This window comes from Sciurus carolinensis, chromosome 10, assembly GCF_902686445.1.
Source record: "Sciurus carolinensis chromosome 10, mSciCar1.2, whole genome shotgun sequence".
NCBI classification, from domain to species: Eukaryota; Metazoa; Chordata; class Mammalia; order Rodentia; family Sciuridae; genus Sciurus; species Sciurus carolinensis.
The window spans coordinates 138365141-138384702 of record NC_062222.1 but is presented as its reverse complement, the minus strand read 5'-3'; the positions used below and the strand labels follow the sequence as shown (position 1 = coordinate 138384702).

Genomic DNA, 19562 nt, shown 5'->3' with positions numbered 1-19562 from the left:
GAGCCACGTCTGCTTGCCAGGGCTGAGCTCTCACTTCACCATCCTGGCCGGGACCCCTCCCTCCCGGTCTCTTGCAGGTGGACGGGGGTCTTGACTGCTTCAGTTTCATGCGGGATTTGGCGTTGTGCCACCCGTGAACGTGTTTGGGTGTCTGCACTAGGTCCCCAGGCCTACACCCTCCTCCAAGAGAGGGCACCTGGGGTCCTGGAGCTGCAGGGGGCCTGGGTGGGGGGGGACCTGCTCAACAAGGCTGGCCACGGTGTGGAGGGGGTGGAGGCCAGGAGACTGGCGCACCTCCTCCCGTCTTGTCTCAGGGCAGGAGATTTGCCCAGGGCAACCCAGGGGCATGGGCAGTACCTTGCTGCTGAAGCTGCCCCTGGGGCTGAGTGGGTGGCAGTGTTCAGTGACCATGTCCATGGGAACAGGAGCTTGGGATGAAGACCTGAGGGTCCTGGAGGGGCCGGGAGGTGAGACTCAGGCTTGTCCCTGCAGCCAGGGGGCAGAGGGGCCTGCCACGCTTCATGAGTGGGACCAAGGCCTAGTATATCCCTCTTCCTCCCCAAGGCTGGGGCTCAGGCCCCAGCCTGGGAACCAGGAGAACAGGAGGTGAAGCAGGTCTTGCTGTGTCAGGCCCGAGGGTGCAGCACAGGCCACAGGGTGGGTGGGAGGCCCGAGCTGCTGGGCAGGCACTGTGCCCGCTCACCTGACCGTGGACCATAGCTTCTGCAGCCCGAATGTGGCCAGGGTGGGCTCGCCTGCCTGGGCAGAGTGGACACCCTGCTGGAGTCCCGGCCCCGCCACAGGGTAGTCAGGTGGCTGGTGGGTCATCCAGGATGGGCGCACATCCCACTTTGCACACAAGACAGGGTGGACGAGTGACTTTCTTGGGTCACAGCTGGAGCTCCAGTCTCTCTCCAGCCATGTCCTCCCAGAGGGTGCTGGGGAGGGGGCAGTGGGCAGTATCTGGCATCCTGGTGGACGCAGCACAGCCTCTTGCCTTCTGTGCAGATTGCCTGCTCATGCTGGCCTACAAGGACAAGTCTGACCGTGCCAAGGGCCTCCGGGAGCGCAGCAGCCTGACCCTGGAGGACATCTGTGGCCTGGAGCCTGGCCTGCCCTACGAGGGTCTGGTCCACACACTGGCCATCGTCTGCCTGTCCCAGGCCGTCATGCTGGGCTTCGACAGCCGCCAGGCCATGTGTGCCTGGGACGCCCGCATCCGCTATGCGCTCGGCGAGGGTGAGTCCCTGGGGCAGAGGCCCGGGTGAGGGCCTCCCTGGTGGTCTTGGGGCCCCTCTCCCATGTGGACCACAGAGGCAGGTGAGACCCCAGAGCCTCACAGAAATGAAGAGAAGGTAGTGGACTCCCCAGATGGTGACCTGCTGGGCCCTGAACTCCGTGCTCCAGATGAGTGGCCAGGGAGAGTGGGACCCTGCCTGGGGTGTTCGGACGAAGCATTGGGGCGGGGTTCTCTGGGCCACGGGGCTTGCAAGCCCTAGCTCAGCCCTATTAGTTAAAACGGGCCTGGAGCCCAAGCTGCTGCCCATCCATCTCCCAAGTTCCCGCCCGTGGCTTCCACATGGGCCTGGGCCGTGCAGAGCCAGCAGCCACTGGGAGAGAGTCAGGGCCAGAATGCCTGGACAGGGAGGAGGTAGCGGCTGAGTGGCCAGTGGACAGCAGGGAGCTCCGAGTGCCAGAGGCAGCAGCTGCCCACAGAGGTTGTTCACGGAGCCGGGCCACCCCGGGGCGGAGTGCAGGGCTGGGGCCCTGGGGCTCACAGCGTGGAGGGGTGCGGAGGCCCGAGCTGGGGCCCGCTGCCAGGCGGGGGATGGCACGGCTGGGACTCAGCCGGAATGAGGCCCAAGCCTCGGGCACTGGAGGTCTAAGTGGTAAGGACAACGGGGTCTCTTGCTGTGTTTTCCAAAACATTAAAATGGGTGCCTCCGATCCAGGATGAGCCAACTGTGGGACGGTCGGTGATGGCAGGCTCTGGCCCGCGCCTGACCTGAGGTTCTTCCTGGGCTCTCTCTGTTTTTAAAATGCCACAAGGAGCATCATGGCCCACCTGCTGAGCTAATTGATTCAGGAGTGAGCTGCTTCCCTCCCTGACCTGAGGGATCAGAGAATGGGGGGTAGGAAGGATGAGCCCTGCCTTTCCAGAAAGTTCTCCAGTGAGGTTCTGGCTTGGCTATGCTGGGACCCATTTATCTGGGTGGGGCAGTGGGGTGGATTCAGGGGGGATGGCCAAGGCCACAGCCTGGAGATGCTGGGGACCCTGCAGCCACAGGGGTGGAGATGGAGTGGGCTGGAGCAGGGGTGGGCACTGGCAGGCAGGGGGCCGTGCCCTGAGGGCACAGTCTACCTCCCGAGGTGGGGTGACCTGGGGAGAGATCGAAGCAGGAAGTGCTCACGGCCATCCTCCTCTAAGGGGCTTTCAGGGGAAGGGGCCCAGCCGAGGTAGTGGGAGTCCAGGGGCACCCAGCTGCCCCCAAGGGGAGCAGGGGAGCCACCGTCCAGAGAGAGGCGTGTCCACAGCCTCCCGAGCACCCTGTGGCCAAGCTGATCTCCGTCCAGCACAGGCTGTGCTCAGACGGGGCCCCGCCTTCCACATGCCGAGCCTCGGTTTCCCCGTCCATGAAAGGAGCTCCCAGGCTGCCAGGGTGGGCAGGTGCTCTGTGCAGTCCTGACCCAATGCTGACCAGCCCTTGTCCTCCACTGGAGCCCCCTGAGGCCCTGTCAGTGTGGTTGGGCTGGGAGCGGGTGCCTCCCCCAGGCAGTCCTGAGGGATGGGAGGGGAGGTGGGGGCCGTGGCAGGCAGCACCCCCACCCTAGCACGGTGGCCGTGTGGCCCACTGGCCAGGCGAGCAGCTGCCAGGGCCTCCCCAGCCCGAGCCTGGGTGCCACTGGCCCTGCCTATCGCAGGTGATGAGCTTCACCCCTGCCACCCCAGTGCACAGGTTCCATGTGACGGTGGCTCCCGGCACCAAGCTGGAGAGTGGCCCGGCCACCCTCCACCTCTGCAACGACATCCTGGTCCTGGCCAGGGACATCCCTCCGGCCGTCACGGGGCAGTGGAAGCTGTCCGACCTCCGGCGCTACGGGGCCGTGCCCAACGGATTCATCTTCGAAGGCGGGACCAGGTGTGGCTACTGTGAGTATGCCGGCCGTGTGGGCCGCTGACCCTCGAGCCGCAGGATGCGCCTGCACGCTGTGGGCAGCACTGGGGCACCTGGCCGGGGCTGCTCCCTCTTCCTGGGGCTGCCCGGGAGTGGGAGCAGAGGTCCTCAGCGTCTCCAGAGCGAGGCCCAGGTCACAGCCGTTCCTGGCCTGTGTGGGGCTCACCAAGCATCAGCGCCTCCTGCTCAGATGGAATGAAAAACAGACAAAAAGAACAGGCGCGTTTTTGAGGGCCAGCGAGCCCCCGTGGGTGCCGACGTGAGGACACACCAGCCTCTGGCCCTGGGCCACTCAGAGCTGCCCTCTGCCTCCGACAGCCCAGTTGTGGTCCTGGGCCCTAGGGGTGTGAGGACTGGGACACCTGGGCCCAGATCCTCGCCAAGTGACTGTCCAGGAGGGAAGTGAGGCCAGCGTCCAACTGCCAGGTCTGGGAGCCGGTGGGTTGTGTGTGCTGCGGAGAGCCCAAGGTACCCACTGGGTGCTGCAGGGACAGGGCCGAGCTGTGCAGTCACATTGGCACCTGTGGCCCCGCAGCCCTGCAGGAGGGAACGGGCCCTGCCCCTCTCCAGAGGGGCTGCTGGTCTGCGCTGGCTGTTGTGAGGCGTGGCCCCAGGACCCGGCCTCCCGTGGGGCCTAGGTGACCGCAGTCAGAGCTCCGCGGGAGGAGCAGGCCTGCTGGCGCCCCATGTGGCGCCTGCCTGTGCCTCCAGGGCCCGAGTGTCATCCTCTGGGGTGGAGGAGGGGCTGGAGGCTGCCAGCCACCAGTCGGGACTTCAGAAGCCTCTTTGCAAGGGCTTTGACCGCGGCTGTGTGGGGAGCAGGTTGGCGTGAGGCGAGGGTGGAAGGGCTTTGCCCTCCCCTGCTGCTCCTCAGGCTCTGCATACCCGGCTGGGTCCTGGGCGGGTTCACCAGGCCGCAGGCTATGGGCAGAGCAAATGCAGGTGTGAATGTGGGCGGTGCTGGGTGCTGCCCGTTTGGGCCCCGTGTGAGGCAGTAGGCTGGGGTAGGTGGTGGGTACAAGCCCGTTTGGATTCTGGGGTCTCGGGGTGGGAGCCAGTCCTGCGGGGCCTTTGAGGCCCCACAAGTCATGACCCACAAAGGTGTTTGGCAGAGAGGTGGGTGAGGCGGTGGGGGGGGAGCCGCTGGTGAGCCGGGGCTGGGGGCAGTGTGACGTGGCCTGTCGTGAGTATGGCAGCTCCCATGCCAGCTCTGGCTTGGAGGGAGGGCCGGCTGGCAGGGGAGATGGACGTGCCGATCCTCTGCCGAGCAGCGCCTGGCCTTCCTCTGTGGCAGGTCTCAGGAGCAGGGGAGTTAGGCAAGACCTGCGGCTGGGTGGTGGGTGGGGTGCTGGTTCTCCGACTCAGGATGGCAGGCGCTGCAGGCCACAGCTGCTCGGCCTCCTCTCCTTGACGTGGGGCTTCCTGGAGCTGCTCCAAGCTTCCGAGAAGGGAGACAGCGTCCTTGCTTCTCCTCAGTGGAGTTCCCAGGCACAGGCTGCCCATGTCGGGGTGGTGCTGGTGAGATCACCCTCCCACACGGCGCAGGCGACCTGTGTCCTTGGAGACCTGTTTATTTTGCCTGGACAGAAGGAAGTAGGGCTCACTGGGCATTTTTCCTCTGGGTCTCAGAATCGGGATGCCCATCTCTTGGTGTGGTGGGCTCCTTCCTGCTCTAACCTCTGTCCTCTGGGAGGACAGAGGCCTGGCGTGTGCTGCCAGAAAGCCAGGGTGAACTCCGAGGGAGCAACACTCCCACACAAGGCCCTGGGTGAGCTCCGGCTGCCAGGACCTGCTGCCACCGTGGTACTTGGTGCCAGGGAGTTGGGCCCGGCTCGGACACCCTTGAGATTCTGTCTCCCTCCAGCGCCAAGCCTTGCTCAGACCCATGGTGGCTGACTGCTGACTGCTGGAGCGAGCAGCTCACCAGCTGGTGGCTCTGAGGGCCTGGCTGTGCTGGCCACCCCCACCCCTGCAAGTCTGCTGACTCCTTTCTCCTGCCTGGACAGGCTTGGTGACAGCTCTGGCTGGTGGGGTTGAGTCTAGCTGGTCACAAAGCCCCTCAACCCAACCCTGACACCGATGCAACATGGGGTGCTGGTGGCAGCTGAGGGTCGGTCACCTGCCACCTGTGGGCAGACCTAGGCTCTCCTGAAGTCCAGACGAGGGTGGTCCCTGGGCAGTGCTACCGAGTCCTGGGGCTGCTGTAGCACACTCAGCGCTTAAAGCAAAATTGTGGCCAGATCAACCTGGCTTTTGTCTTCTCTGTCTCCTACAAGGACACTGTCACTGGGTTTATGGCTCTCCTGGATGACCCAGGATGATCTCCTCTCAAGATCCTTACCTTAATGACATCTGCAAAGACCCTTTCACATCTTTCAGGGGCCACCATTCAGCCACAATGTTTCTAGAACTTGGATCTTCTTGTCTGTGTCCCTGGAGGATAGAGAGTGGGGGAGGTGGGAGGAAGAGTCATCAGAAGGTTCTGGAAGAACTTGGGGTTTATAATTAATCCTCTTCTTCTTCTGGTCCCAGCCTGGCCCTGTGCCTGCCCAGAACCATGCCCTCTGACCCCCACCCCAGACAGCAGTTCAGAGGGCAGAGGGGACCCTGACCCTGAGGCTGCTCTTCTCCCACTGCACGTGTCTACCTGTTCCGTGGGACTGGGGTGCCCTGGTGGTGGGAGGTTCCTGGCCACTCCCCTGGGACAGGCTTAGTGGTGGGCAGCAGAGGTGGCCCCTGGGGAGGTGCACCAGTGGGGGAAGGCCTTGGGAGGAGGGGACCTGCGAGCCAGGCGCTGGCGGGGGAGAGGTTTCTGCAGAGGCCCAGCTCAGGAGCCCTGCTCCTGGTCTGCCACCCCGGGAGGGCTGCGGGCGCCTCTCAACGCCTCGGGAGCCCCGCCCAGCCAGTCAGCGCCATCTTTGGATGCGATGTTCAGAATCCATCAACCCGGGCAGATCCCAGGCTGTTCCGAGTCCACTGTCAGAGACACCTTGGTGACCGCCCCTCGGGGACGCCACCCTGACACTCCTTGCCACCTGACTCCTCCTTAGAGGTTCCCCGGATGAGTTCTCTGGCATGGGACAGGGAGTACCTTTAAGAGGACATTGACCCACTTCCACTTCTAAGTATTGACCTGGTGCCGAGCACCATGTTGCTAGGGTTACCGTCACTTGGGGGTTTGTGGCCCCTTTGGTGGCAGGTTATAAGGATATGATCTGGGCTCTATGGTCACATGGGACTCTTACATAAAGCACATCTTCGTGGTCTCCATGGGCAGTGCAGGAGGAAGGTAGACTGGAGGGGTGGGTGGCTGGCCGCGGTGGGCTGAGGAGTGGCACCAGCAGGCCTGCTCAGGACGCTCACTGTGGCCCCGGGTGCAGACAGGTCTGGAGGAAGAGGTTGGGGGCCAGGAAGGCTCTGGTTGTGGTCCAGAGCGAACAGGTGAGGCTGACCCCAGCAGCAGCTGTTGGGCATGACGGCCTCATGGGTTCCAGGAACGCTAACCAGGCCGTGACGGACAGGGAGAGGGCGGGTGGAGGGGGACGGGCCCTTGCTGAGGTGTGGGTCCAGGATGGGGGCCGGGGGAGGACCATGTGTTCCCGTGGGACCCCCGCCCCATTCTGGTGCTTTGCTCCTGGGTGGGGGACAGGAGTTCTGTGCAAACACCCCATACGAAGCCCTGTCCCCTGTCCCCTTGGACTTGGCAGTGGAGGGACACTTAACTGTGGCTCTTTGTGTAACCCCTGCAGTTTTGTAGAGTAGACCCTGGCTTCCTCGCCCCTGCTGACTCAGGCCCCTGGTCTGGACCCCGTGTTTCTCCATGCGTGACTTCTCTGCTGCTCAAGCCTCTACCAGGCTGTGCCTGCCCGGAACTTCCTCCCTTAGCAGACATGCTGTGGGCCTGTCAGTGTCCAGGGAGCTCTTCAGAGCTGGCTGTCCTACAGGGCGGGAGCCCAGGCCGGCCATGGACCATCCCCACTGCGCAGACGAGGACACTAAGGCTAGGGCTGCCCTGGAGGGTGCGGGGTGCTGGTTGACATGGCCGGGCCATGGCTGCCCCAGGTCTCTGGGATTGCCCTGGAGGCTGGCCCTGGGCCCAGGAGGGGCTGCAGCTACTGCCCCTTCCCCAGAGGGGCTCCTGTCTGTGGTGAGCCTGTGCTGGCAGGGGAAGCCAGCCCCTCCTGTCCCTCTCGAGGAACAAAAGGCCCTGTTGGGCAGAGTGGGCAGCAGGCCGGGGCTCCTTGGAGCAGGACCAGCTGCTGGCAGTGCGGACACCTGACAGCTGTCAGTGGCCTCCCCTGGGACCGGTTGCTGCAGTCTGTGTGCTCTGGGCGGCAGGCAGCCTGAGGGGCAGGCGAAGTGCCTCCCTGCCCTCCGGAGAGGGGCGTGTGTATCTCCCGTGTGGGGAATCAGGTGCTGGATTTGCGTCCGTCGCGTTGGCTTCCGTGCTGTCGTGCAGCTGATCTGAAAGTCCGCCGGCTCTCTGGCCTCTCCGAGCTTCACCGTGCCTCTGTTGTGGGTCCTGCGGGGAATGAGCTGTGCCCACAAAGAGCCGCGGGGTCCTGGCCTTACGCTGTGTGGCAAACCCTCCGGCCAGCCTCCCTGGGCAGGAATTGGGTCCACTCGGGCCCTGGGCTGCTCGCACTGCAGAGCCACCTTGCAGCTTCCTGTGATTGTGGAGTGGCCCTCGGCGGCCTCTGGCTGAGGGGGTCTGAGCCCCTGCAGCACTCCCACAGCATGGCGGGGCAGGCCCACGGCCTCCGTCCCACTGCAGGGCGGCACCCACCCCTGGCCCAGGGCAGCACCCTAGTCAGAGGGTCCACAGGGGCCTGGAGAGGGGCAGCGGGGACTGGGAAACAGGCATGTGAGGCAGGTGGAGGAGGGGCCACTGAGGAGGGGTCCAGCTGGACCCTGCAGGATGAGCAGGGCGTCCCTGGGTGGACAGGGACATTGTGAAGAGCCCTGCTCAGGGATGGAGCCGGGCGGCATGGCTGGGTCTTTGGCTGCACTCCCAGGCTGTGCTAGGAAAGAGGCACCTGAGAAGGAGTCACTGTCCCCGTGGGTGTGAGATGTGCCTGGCGCTCAGAGGGGACACCGACCTTTGTCAACAGAGGGTGGCCATTACTACATGTCCTCTGAGGACTGGGACAGGGTGCGTGCCAGCCAGGCTCCTGAGGCCCTGGAGCCTGATCTGCAGCAGAGAGCGCTGGGCTCCCTGGGCGCCCTCCTGAGGAGGCGAGTCTCTGGCTTTCTGCTGGGTGTCTCTGGGGCTCTCCTCGCTCCGTCTGGCTTCCGCGTTCCTCGCTGTGTGGTGCAGACTCAGTGGCTGCTCCATGGCTGCAGTGATTCTGCGGGCCAGGGCTCTGGGCAGGGCTCTGCAGCACTGGTGTCCCTGAGTCACTTGGGCGGTAGCGTCTGGCTGCTGGTGGCTGGAAGGCCAGGGTGACTGTGGGACTGGCTCAGCTCCCCAGAGGGGCTGCCCCTCCAACAGTAGCCTGAGCTACTCCGCAGGGCAGCTGGTTCCAAGAGGCAAGAGGAAGTCGCTGGCCTCCATAAGGCCTCAGCCCAGAACTGGAAGAATGTCACCCAGGGCTGGCAGACTGCGGGGGAGGGCACGGCCTGGCCTCTTGGGATGGGCAGCTGTCGTGGACAGGGGCGGAGGAAGTCAGTGGCCACAGGTGTACAAAGTTGACTTCAAGGCCAGGCTCCGTCCTGCCTCCCTTGTGATAACCCAGCAAGTGAAGCACAGAGCCTGCTCCCAGGAGGGCGGGCGCCTTCCCCAGCAGAGTGCAGGGTCTCTGGGCACTGAGCACAGGTGGACGCTGGGGGACGCATACCACTCTGATGTGTCCTCTCCACTAGATGCTTGACTGGGGGCTGGAACTGCAGACAGACGAGGAGCCTTGTGGGAGGAAGCACCGTGGGGTCCCGAGAGCACTTGGGGTGACCAGCTGGCTTCCCGAGAAGGAGCCTGGGGTGGGGCAGGCCTCAGACAAGGGGCAGTCTAGGAGGCCAAGGGGCGTCAGGGAGTGTCCACCTCCTGGGGGTGGTGGCAGGAGAGCTGTTGAGGGCGCTCCGGAGCCGTGGGCGTGTGAGGAGAGGGAGCCTGCGGGTGCCTGTGGTGGCAGCTGTCCTGCGAGGCCGGCCTGGGCTCTGAGGGTGCAGGCTGACCAGCCTTGGAGACAGAGGTCCTCCAGGGCCCTGAGATCGGCCCTGCTGAGGTGGTGGAGTAGCACCATATGGGCAGCTGCTGTGCCCCAGGGTCTGCCCAGTGACCGTCTCCTGGGAGCGGGACACTGCAGACGCCTAGTGGAACGCAGGACCGGCTCGCTCCTTCTGTAATGTGGCTTTTTATAGTTGGGGGACTGATTGTCCTGCGGCCTCTGCCAGCTGTCAGTAAGCTGGGGATTAGAGGCCGCGCCTTTGCAGAGCTGGCCGGGTGGCCGAGCCCTTCCCTTGGGTGGGGTGGCGGCGGGCACAAGGAGCCACGATGAGGTGCTTCGTGTGAGCTGGCCGGCAGAGAGGCCTGCACGTGGCCTGCTCACCTGCCCTCCAGGTGCACGTCCTGTCCAGCTGCCCAGCTTGCAGGCCCCATTCATCAGGGCCTTCCTGAGCCAGGCAGGTACCCTGGGTGGGTGTCGATCAGGTACCAACCTCCACTCCACGCTGCCGCTGCTTCTTGTCAATGGCAGCCCCCTTGCCCAGAGCAGGACTAGAAGATCGTGGTGCCAGGTAGTGCCCAGTGGGCCCAGTGACCTGGCCTTGAGTCCACCTGGACTGTGACTGTGCATAAGTAGCTCGCTCTCTTTGGGTCTCAGCTGCCTCATCTCTAAAGCAAGATGGATACTGTCAAGTCTCCTGGTTTGGGGGTGTCATGCTTCCCTCCCCTGCATACCCTAGAGTGGCCACCCTGAGGCATAGCAGCCTTGGCGGGCAGGCCGACTCCCTGGACCCCACAGCCCACATTCCGTGAAGGCAGAGCGTGACTGGGAGGCAGAGCCTTTAACATGGAGGGAGGTGTCTTGACCCCCCCTCCTCTGCCTGCTCCTGGACGCTCTGAGACCTGGCCTACATGGCCCTGTGTGCCTTTCTTTGGGCAGTGGGCAGGAGCTCCAAGGGAGGGCTCCTCGTGTGCTGACGCGGGGCCGAGTGTTCGCACCACGTGCCGGCTCAGCAGGTGGGTGCCCCAGGCTGGCCTCCCCATTCACGCGGCCAGGGAGGGATTTCATTCACCCTTGGCCGGCTGGGTGCCTGAGCTGGGGCACGTGGCCGGGGCACGTGGCCTGGGGGCCTCCCTGCTGACTCACTGCCCAGGCTTCTCCTGGGTGTGGAGGCCCGAGGAAGCGCCTACCCCCAGCCCTCTGTCCAAGTGACCCTGGGCTGGTGGCATGCAGGTCCTTCCTTCTGTTGAGTGGGCAGCAGTGGGTGGAGGTGGCTCGGGAGGCCCCTGTGACTTCAGGGTGCATCTTTGCATGGTGACTCCAAGGAGAAGGGAGGCTGCTTACTGTGGGAGGGCAGTGCTGGCCACAGTGAAGGTAGCCATTTGTGGGGTGGATACCATCCTTCCAACATCTGACCAACATCTGTATGGGTGAGGAACTGAGGTCAGGGCCCCAGGGTGACGGGGGTCTGAGGTGGCCACGCTGGGATGTGACGCAGTCCTGGAGACCTGAGGAACCCTGAGAGTACCAGCCTCATTCGCCTTGAAGGGCCTTTGGGAAAGGGGCCTCTGGGCTTCTGGTGCACCTGAGGAAACTGAGGCCCAGTAGGCAGGAGGGGACCGCAGGTGGCCTGTGGCAGAGGTGTGTGCGGGGCCACCTTGGCAGCGGGACGCACTCTTCGACCATGTGACCAGGCAGGCCTTGTTGGATGCAGGGTCTCCATGTGCCAGCCACACAGTGAGGCCTGGACAGGCCCCAGGCTGTAACTGTCCCTGAGCTGCCCTGCCACGTCCTCAGGCATCCTCAGCTGCAGCCGCATCCCCCGTGCGTCGGGGAATGGTCCACGGGGAGGCTGGCGCGGGCGTCTGGTGTGGCTGCAGTCCCGTGACCACGGCCCATGCATGTCTGAAGCGCGTGTGGGGTTCCTAGGGTCCAGGACTCTGGGGACGTGGTTTCACAGGCCAGGTGAGTTGGGGCCTGTGGATTCTAACTGGATTTGCACCCCGACCCACTCTGCAAGAGCCCGCCTCGCCTGTGCTGGCCAGGCTGACCTGTCTCCGTCCTCCTTCAGGGGCCGGAGTCTTCTTCTTGTCTTCCACCGAGGGGGAGCAGATCAGCTTCCTGTTTGACTGCATCGTTCGAGGCATCTCCCCAACCAAGGGCCCCTTTGGGCTGCGGCCAGCCCTCCCAGGTTTGTGCAGAGTGTGGCCTGGTGAGGCCCAGGTGGGGTGGCCATGCTTGGGGATGGGGGCCACTCGGTGTCCAGTGGCCACCCTGACTCATCCACCAGTTAGGTGGCTGCCACTTCCTGGTCTGTTCTGTGACGCTCCTGCTGGGAAGCCCGGGGTTCTGAGGGATCAGCCAGTGTGTCTTGGGGCCTGGCTCACATCCCTCCTGCGTGGTGTCTGAGCCACTAGGACCCTCGGGGCTGAAGCCTTCAGGTTGGGGTGGGTTAGCCACAGCTGCCCCTGGCTGTGGGTCCAAGGCTGTGGTCTCGAGGCTCCCCCATGGTGGATCAGGGGTCTCTCCACGGTTGCTGACTTGTGGGCAGCTGACCTGACCCTGGCTCTAGGCCCTGCGTGGGGGCAGGAGCAGCCTCGTGGGGTTGGCTGGTGTGTGGGTCTCGGGTGGGCTGCTCAGCAGGCCTCTTGTCCCATGTGCTCCCTGTGTTGCCAGGGTGTCCTGCTTCAGCACTCTAACCAGGAACGTGGCTGGGCCCCTGTGGCCATGTAGTCCAGGTACTGAGGCGCCCAGAGGAGGGCTGGGCTCCTCCAGGACCTGGCGGGCCTGGGCAGGGACACAGATGAGCTCTGAAGCTCCCCTCACCCACGGGGACGGTGCTTGTCCAGTCTGTGGGCACGCGGACAGGGAGCTCACGGCCGCTTCCTTGCCTGGGCAGGCCGGCGGAGGCTCCCCAGGAGCTCATTGTGCAGCACCAGGTCCGCCACACCCGCTGCCTACCCCAGAGCAGCTGCAGGTGGGCAGCGGCCGGGCAGGGTGGGTGCCCAGTGGCCAGAGCCCTTCCTGCAGCTCGGACCCCCAGACGGTGCAGCAGCGCCACCTGCTGGTGTCCTGCCCTGAGGCTGCACGCCGACCCAAGTGTGTGCTCAGGGCCTGGGAGTGGACTTGCGTTTCTCCCAGAGGGTCCAGCTGTCTGCCTGTGAGAGCTCTCAAGTCAGTGGACATGGACTCTGGCTGCTAGGGTCCTAGTTCGAGAGGGACTTGGGCTTTGGTGGTGGCTGTGGGTGACAACTGCATGGGACCAGCGAGGGACCACACCCTGCCTGGATGGGAAGAGGTTCCCACCTCCCAGGCTTAGAAAACATGCAGGTGACAGCCAGAGAGGCTGCACTCCCTGAGGCAGCTGCCATGTCGAGGGGTGGGGCTGAGGACCACAGGTGACCAGCCGGCCTGGGGTGCCACTCAAGCTCAGCCTAAGGACCCCAGCATGGCTGGCAGTGACGGGGCTGGGGTGGTGTTTCAGACAGGGGAGCCCCATGGGAAGTAGGTGCGATAGACCAGGTGAGCAGACCTCTCCTGGAACTGGGGACGGCAGGACCAGAGGTCCAGTTATCTGGGACAGAGCCTGATACCTTGGTGGGGGTGGCAAGGGGTATAGCTGGCTTAGGAGGCTATTCATGGGCAGGGCACCCAGGCTGGAGACTGGGACCGTCCATAGGCACAGTGGCCTAAGAGGGGCAGATGGAGGACTGTCCGCAGGGATGCAGGATGGGCGACGGGGAACCCATGTGGGGCATTCCGAGTGTGGTGCCCAGGAGCTGGGATTGAGGGGCCCGGAGTGCTGGGGTGGCCAGTGGTCACCACTCACCTGAGCTCCGCATCAGCACTGCATTAGGGTGTGGCCTCAAAAAGGTGTCCAGTGACATCTGGCAGCATGTGGGCTGGGGCTGGAGGTGGGGACTGTGCACTGACCCCCCCCTCTGCCATAGACCCCAGCCCCGGGGGTTCCTCGACCTTGGAGGAGCGAGTGGCCCAGGAAGCCCTAGGAGCCCTGCAGCTGGAGAAGCGGCTCAGCATGCTCTCGCACTCCGGCAGGCCAGGCAGCGGAGGTAAGGCCAGTGGCCTGACCCGAGTCATGGGGACCAGGCTCTAAACCTGCCATTCCAGCCAGTGGTCAGGTAGCCCTCTTTCCTTCTCTGTCCTGTGCATGTAGCCATCTGGCCATTCATTCACTTTCCACTCACACTGTCTCCCTCCTGCCCCTTCCTTCTCCCTTTATCCAGCACCCATCCACCCACCCATCCATCCATCCATCCATCCTCCCACCCATCCATCCATCCACCCCCCCACCCATCCATCCATCCACCCACCCATCCATCTATCTACCCACCCACCCATCCATCCATCCACCCACCCACCCATCCATCCATCCACCCACCCATCCATCTATCTACCCGCCCATGCATCCATCCATCCACCCACCCATCCATCTATCTACCCGCCCATGCATCCATCCACTGCCCATCTATCCATCCACCCACCCATCCATCCACCCACCCACCCATCCATCCATCCACCCACCCACCCATCCATCCATCCACCCACCCACCCATCCATCCATCCACCCACCCATCCATCTATCTACCCACCCATGCATCCATCCACTGCCCATCTATCCATCCACCCACCCATCCATTCACCCATCCACCCGTCCATCCACCCACTCACCCACCCATCTATCAGTCCATCCATCAGTCCATCCACCCCGGCCTTCTCCTGCTCAATCATTTGTTCTCTCTCCTTTCACTCACTCACTCACTCACTATCCCACAGATGCTTATTAAATGCTGGCAAGAGGCGCTGAAGGGCGCATGCTTCAGGTGTGCATTCCACCCTGCCTGTGAGCCATGCGTGCAGGCCTCCTGTACTTCAGCTTGAGGTCTGTGCTCAGACAAAGGCTCAGGGGCAGATGAAGCTGCAGCTGCTGTGGCAGGAGAAGGACAGAGGAGGTTAGCCGCCCAATGAGGGCCAGCTCAGCTGGTGGCTGCACCAGTCTTCCCAGCCAGAGCATGGGAGCTCTGGTGGTCCTACCAGTACCCACTGCTGCCTGTCTTCTGGGATTCACAGAGGGACAGTAGCCCTCTCTCCTCCAGTCTGGGCCCTTCCCTGGAGCAGGGAGCCTCAAGTTTGCAAGGAAACTTCCCACCCTCCTGGGGGTGCATGCTGGTTCCCCTCTGGAGCCCTGGAAGGCAGGCTGGGCAGGCTGAGATGGCAGAATGCAAAGGCGGACGTGGCTTCCCAGGGGCACAGAGTGGGGGAGACGGGGGCTGGTCGTACAGGAGGGCAGCAGGGTGGGAGTCCCCGGCATGTCCTTGTCCTCAGGGGACTTCTGGTCCAGTGGGAAGGGGAGGCCAGGAAGGAGGCATGCCAGCGGGGTCAGCCAGGTGCTGGGCAGACCTGTGAAGCTCTGGGCTGAAGGTGGAAGTGGGCTGTCCCAGAAAAGGGCTGGAGGGCGGGGCCAGGGGGCTGGAAAGGGTCAGGGTGGCTGGGCACGTCTCTGGGGGTGGGGGCAGGAGGAGAGGGGGCAGGAGGAGAGACGCCAGGGGCCAGGCCGCAGGACCTTAGCAGAGGGTGGAGGACCCCTGCCGTGCCAGGGGCTCAGGGGCAGGGTGATGGGGAGGTCCAGGCGGGGAGGCGGGAGGGTGAGGGAGGGGCGCCTGGCGGGCTGCTTCTGCCGACCGGCACCCAGCGTCCTCAGAGCCTCACTCTGTCTCAGGGGACGACCACAGCCTCTCCAGCTCCTCCTCCGAGGCCAGCCACTCGGACACCAGCGCCAGCAGCAGGCTCACCGCGTGGCCGGAGCCGTCCTTGTCCTCGGCAGCCACGTCGCAGGAGGGGCTGGGGCTGGCGGCCGCCCAGGCCCCAGGGGAGGCCGCGCTGGGCGCCTCGAGGCTGCCCGCCAAGCCGCTGCGCCCCCGGCAGCTGCAGGAGGTCGGCCGCCAGAGCTCCTCGGACAGCGGCATCGCCACGGGCAGCCACTCCTCCTACTCGGGCAGCTTCTCGTCCTATGCGGACAGCAGCCTGGACGTGTGGCGGGCGGGCGGCGACGAGTTCGGCTCGCTGCTCAGCCTGCCGCCACCGGCTGGGGTACCTGAGCCCAGCCTGTGTGCCTGCCCGCCTGGGGTGGCCGAGTACCAGGTGCCCACCTCGCTGCGGCACCACTACGACACGCCCCGCAGCCTGCGCCAGGCCCCCCGGGACCAGAGCGCGGCCTCGCAGGCTGGCCCTGACCATGGTGCTGCCACGGACTCGGGCAGCCAGACATCGGCCGGGTGTCCTTCTGGCTGGCTGGGCACAAGAAGGCGGGGACAGGCGACAGAGGTCCTCGGCAGTGAGGCCACACTGCCCAGCCCAGCCCCCAGCGAGCCCTGGGAAGCAGGCGGGCCCCACCCTGGGCCGCCTCCGGCTTTCTTTTCGGCATGTCCAGTCTGTGGAGGACTCAAGGTAAACCCCCGCCCTGACTGCAGACCAGCCCCGCTGCCGTGAAGCGGCTGGATTTTGCCCCTCAGGAGAGAAGGCGGAGTTGGCCTCTTTGCAGATGGAGTGCCCTGGGCTGTTTCAAGAAGCCCTGGACCTGTGGAGAGGGCCCGGGTGGGCAGCAGCCCCAGGCTGCCCTCCCCCAGGGGCGCTCTGGCTGCGGGTGGAGGGTCTGACTTGGGCGTTCTAGAAAGCGGGGCTCTGGGGGGCAGGTCGGGGTGGGTCAGCAGAGCCCCCAGGCCTGGCTTCTCTGGCGCCGTCTCACCCTGAGCGAGGCCTGAGCGCTGGGGGCGTAGGGGTGCTGGGCCCCCGCTCGGGCTGACAGGGCCGCAGGTCGCCAAGGGCTGGGCCACGCCTGAGAGCTACCCGTCCTGGCCCAGCCCGCCCTCCTGGATGACCACCGCCCCCCCGCTCCTGGTCATCTCTGCGGCGCACACACTTCCCTCAGAGTCCACCCCTGCAGCACCTGTGGACGCCCAGTTCTGGGGGCCCCTCCTCCACAGGGGAACTTCCCTGGGCACTGTCTCGCGTGATCAGCTTTTCGTATTCGCCCCGCAGCACCCACGGGCGGGCTCGAGGCCGCACCCCACGGGGAGGAAACTGACGCTCAGGAGGTTCCTTGACTTCTGGGATCTGAGTCTGTGGCCCAGCCCCACTGCTCCCCGCGGCCAGTCTTTCCTGAAACCTGGCAGGCAGAGGCCAGCAGAGCCCTGGGTTCTTCCGGTTGGCTCAGGCTCTTGAGGTCGGCCTACCACAGGGTCCCTTTTAAAGGTCCCCATGGGGCTGGGGGTGCAGCTCGGTGCTAGAGGACTTGCCCGACGTGCAGGGCCCCGGGTACTGCAAGACAAGCAAACAATAAATAAATCTTAAAAATAAGTACAAAAATAAAAGAAAAGCTCCCCAGTGCCCTCTTGCTGGGACCAGGAAGCTGGCGGCCAGGACTGGGCAGAGGTGGCCGGGCTCCGAGGACTCCGTTGCCGTGGTCGGACGGCGGCCTTGCCTGTGGGCCCCTCAGCTCGGTGCTGTGGCTCCCCGTCCCAGCTCCACTCTCCAGCATGGGCTGCCTGTGCCCACCCTTCCTGGACGCCCTGGTGGCTCCGTCCTGCGGGCAGCTTGCCTGGAACCCTGGCCCTGCGCCGCCTGTCGGCTGACCTGTTGCTCTTCGGCTGTTTGAAACCTGACACTTTGTAATATGTTCTCAGACTGGAAATAAAACTCTTCTCTTACCGCCTCGTTCTCTTCGTGTGGCCAGCCCTCCCGCCTCCCCGCTAGGCCTGGGGCTGGAATGGAAGCCTGCCGCGCAGCCTGAGGCCCCAGGGTCATGTGGACCACGGGGAAGGCGGTGTCTGACAGCTGGGGCGTGGGCGTGGGTGTGGCACGCGTGCGCTGCCGGTTCCTGCGGGTTCCCTGGCAACCACAGTGGGGTCCTCGGCAGCCCCTTGGCTCAGGCTCAGGGACCCAGCACCCAGGCGAGGGAGGCGCTGGCTCTGGGGCTCCTCAGGCCCTGCCTCCGCTCCCGTGTCCGTCCGGCCTGCCCTGCTTTGGACATGGGCTGGGCTCCAGCATCGCGGCCACTGGGGAAGGACAGGCATGGGGAGCTGAGCTCAGACCACTTGCCACCCACTGTCGGGGGCTCCACAAGTCACTGCACCTCCCTGAGCCTCAGTTTCCTCTTCCATTTATGGGCCTGCCCTGCTGGGCTGCACTGAGGGTCCAGTGGGACGACAGGTGCAGGTGCCCAAGGTCCCCAGGGGGTCTTCCTGCAGAAAGAACTGGACTGCAGCTCCCGGGCTGGGGCGCTGGGGCCCTGGAGGGTGAGGCCCCTCTGTCGGAGCCTCATCCGGCCTCCTCTGCCTCTGGAGCCCCTTCACGCATGGCGGGTGGTAGGCAGGGAGTGGAAGTTTGGAACCCGACTCCCAGGACCTCAGTGTCCACCCTTGGCCAGAGGACACCTGTGTGTGTCGAGGACCTGGGCAGGTGGTACTGGGCTGGAGGGCACTCAAAGGAGGGAGGGGCTGCTGATACTCGAGGCCCTTGGAGGCTGCAGTGTCTCATGGGATGGGGTGGCCTAGGAGGACCCAGGTGCCCACTTCTGTTGACCCTCAGTCTTCCTGGGACCAGTGGAGCTCCAAGGCCAGGGCCTCTGCCCTGGAGGTACCTGGGGCCCGGGCTGGGGTCTCCGGACGCGGCGGGGACTGCCACCTTCATGCACTCCCTGCCTGTGTGTGATGGGCAGGCCTCTGGCTCAGCCATCCCAAGGTCCTGCCCCCTGCCCTGCAGCAGCCCAGACCCCCTACGGGCTGGGATGGGTGGGCTGGGGCATCCAAGGGGCAGACACTGGTCCCCTGCACTGGTTCCCCACTGAGGCCCAGCTGTGGGGAGCTGGTGGACTTCCTGTGCCTGCCCCAGTTGCTCTCTGCCATACTTGGGGTCTGGGTGGACCCTGCAGGACTGGCCCCCTGAGCAAGTACCATGTCTGGGTGCTGCTGGGGACTTGGCCCTGCCCGTTGAGGGGTCCCTGGGGGCAGGCGGCCAGCGGCCTGCATTGAAGTGACCTCAGAGGCCAGCTTGGGTCCACCTCTCACCCTGAGACCCCAGCCCGCAGCAGGCTGCTGTAGAAGGTGGTGTGCTCGGGCCAGTTGGCTTGGTCAGGGGCACACTTGTCTTTGGCCCCAGCCTGGGCCTATGACCACCCACCTGGACAGGCCTGGGCCAGTGCTGGGTGCTTAGGGCCCCTTTCCAGCCCCCGCCACCAGGTTGCCCACTTAGAGGTGCGAGGGTTGTGGGACTTTTCCAGCCACTTCCACAGGGGCCCTGGACTCTGAGGGGGCTTCTTCCTGGGGACTCAGGGTGTCTGCAGTTGCAGGCGGAGCCTCTGGTGTGGCGGCAGACGCACCTGCTGGGCCTGGCCCTCCGGCCCCACCTGTGCACCTGCCGCAGATTCTTCCCCGTCAGGCACTGACTGCTCAGGGCTTTGAACGGGGTGGCCGCCCACCTCACCAGGGGCTCCAGGTGGGCTCTCTAGGCCAGGAACTGCTGAGAGCAGGAGCCTTGGGCTAAGGCTTCTGTGGACCCTGTGCCTGCGCCACAGCTGCTCAGCTCTGCACACATCCCATGTGGCTGATGTGACCCAGTTGTCACCTGCAGTGGGCACTACACTTGGCCTGGGGGCCCTAGCGGGCCAACCGGCTCAGAAGGCCCCTGTCCCTGGGCATCTGAAGCCTCCAGCCTCCTGTGGGCTATCACGTGGGGCCACTGCCCGTGGGGCAGTCAGGGCTGTGGGCAGCTGGATCCCAGGGCCTGGAAGATATGGAGCTGCTCGCAGGCTGGTTTCCCCCATAGGTGGCCCAATTTCCCGACCTGCTCCTCTTGGGGTTTCCGTCCTGGTTCTTGGGGCCCAGGGAGAGGATGAAGGAGTCAGATGCACACACTGACCGTGTTCTCTTTGGCCTAGGGAGCAGCTGCTTCGCCCCCTGGACCCATGATGACCCACCCAGGTAGGCACTGGCTTTGGAGTCCAGCTGCTCCCAGGGAAAGGGGAGTTAGGCGGGGCAGCCGACAGGCCAGCTGGAGGGTCAGGCTCGGTGGCCCTGGACAGGGTGTGAAGTGGGCAGGGGGGAGCTCTTGCACAGGTGGGCAGGGGCCAGTGGATGGGAACTGGTAAGTGGCTCCTGTGGCAGGGCTGGGGACAGCCTCTCTCAGTAGCATCCACTGGGGCAGCCACTGG

At 64.9% G+C, this 19562-nt stretch overlaps 1 protein-coding gene across 3 annotated transcripts in view; it reads left to right on the top strand.

Annotated features, from left to right (window-relative positions):
• The window catches only part of Dok7 (docking protein 7), a 36409-nt gene that overhangs the window by 11953 nt on the left and 4894 nt on the right, over positions 1–19562 (top strand). For all 3 annotated transcript variants that reach the window (XM_047566370.1, XM_047566367.1, XM_047566369.1), the window contains 6 exons: positions 1009–1239; positions 2951–3151; positions 11409–11528; positions 13288–13407; positions 15075–15802; positions 19290–19332. In XM_047566370.1, coding sequence (XP_047422326.1) covers positions 1009–1239; positions 2951–3151; positions 11409–11528; positions 13288–13407; positions 15075–15802; positions 19290–19332 — 1443 coding nt within the window. The remainder of the gene's footprint in view (positions 1–1008; positions 1240–2950; positions 3152–11408; positions 11529–13287; positions 13408–15074; positions 15803–19289; positions 19333–19562) is intronic.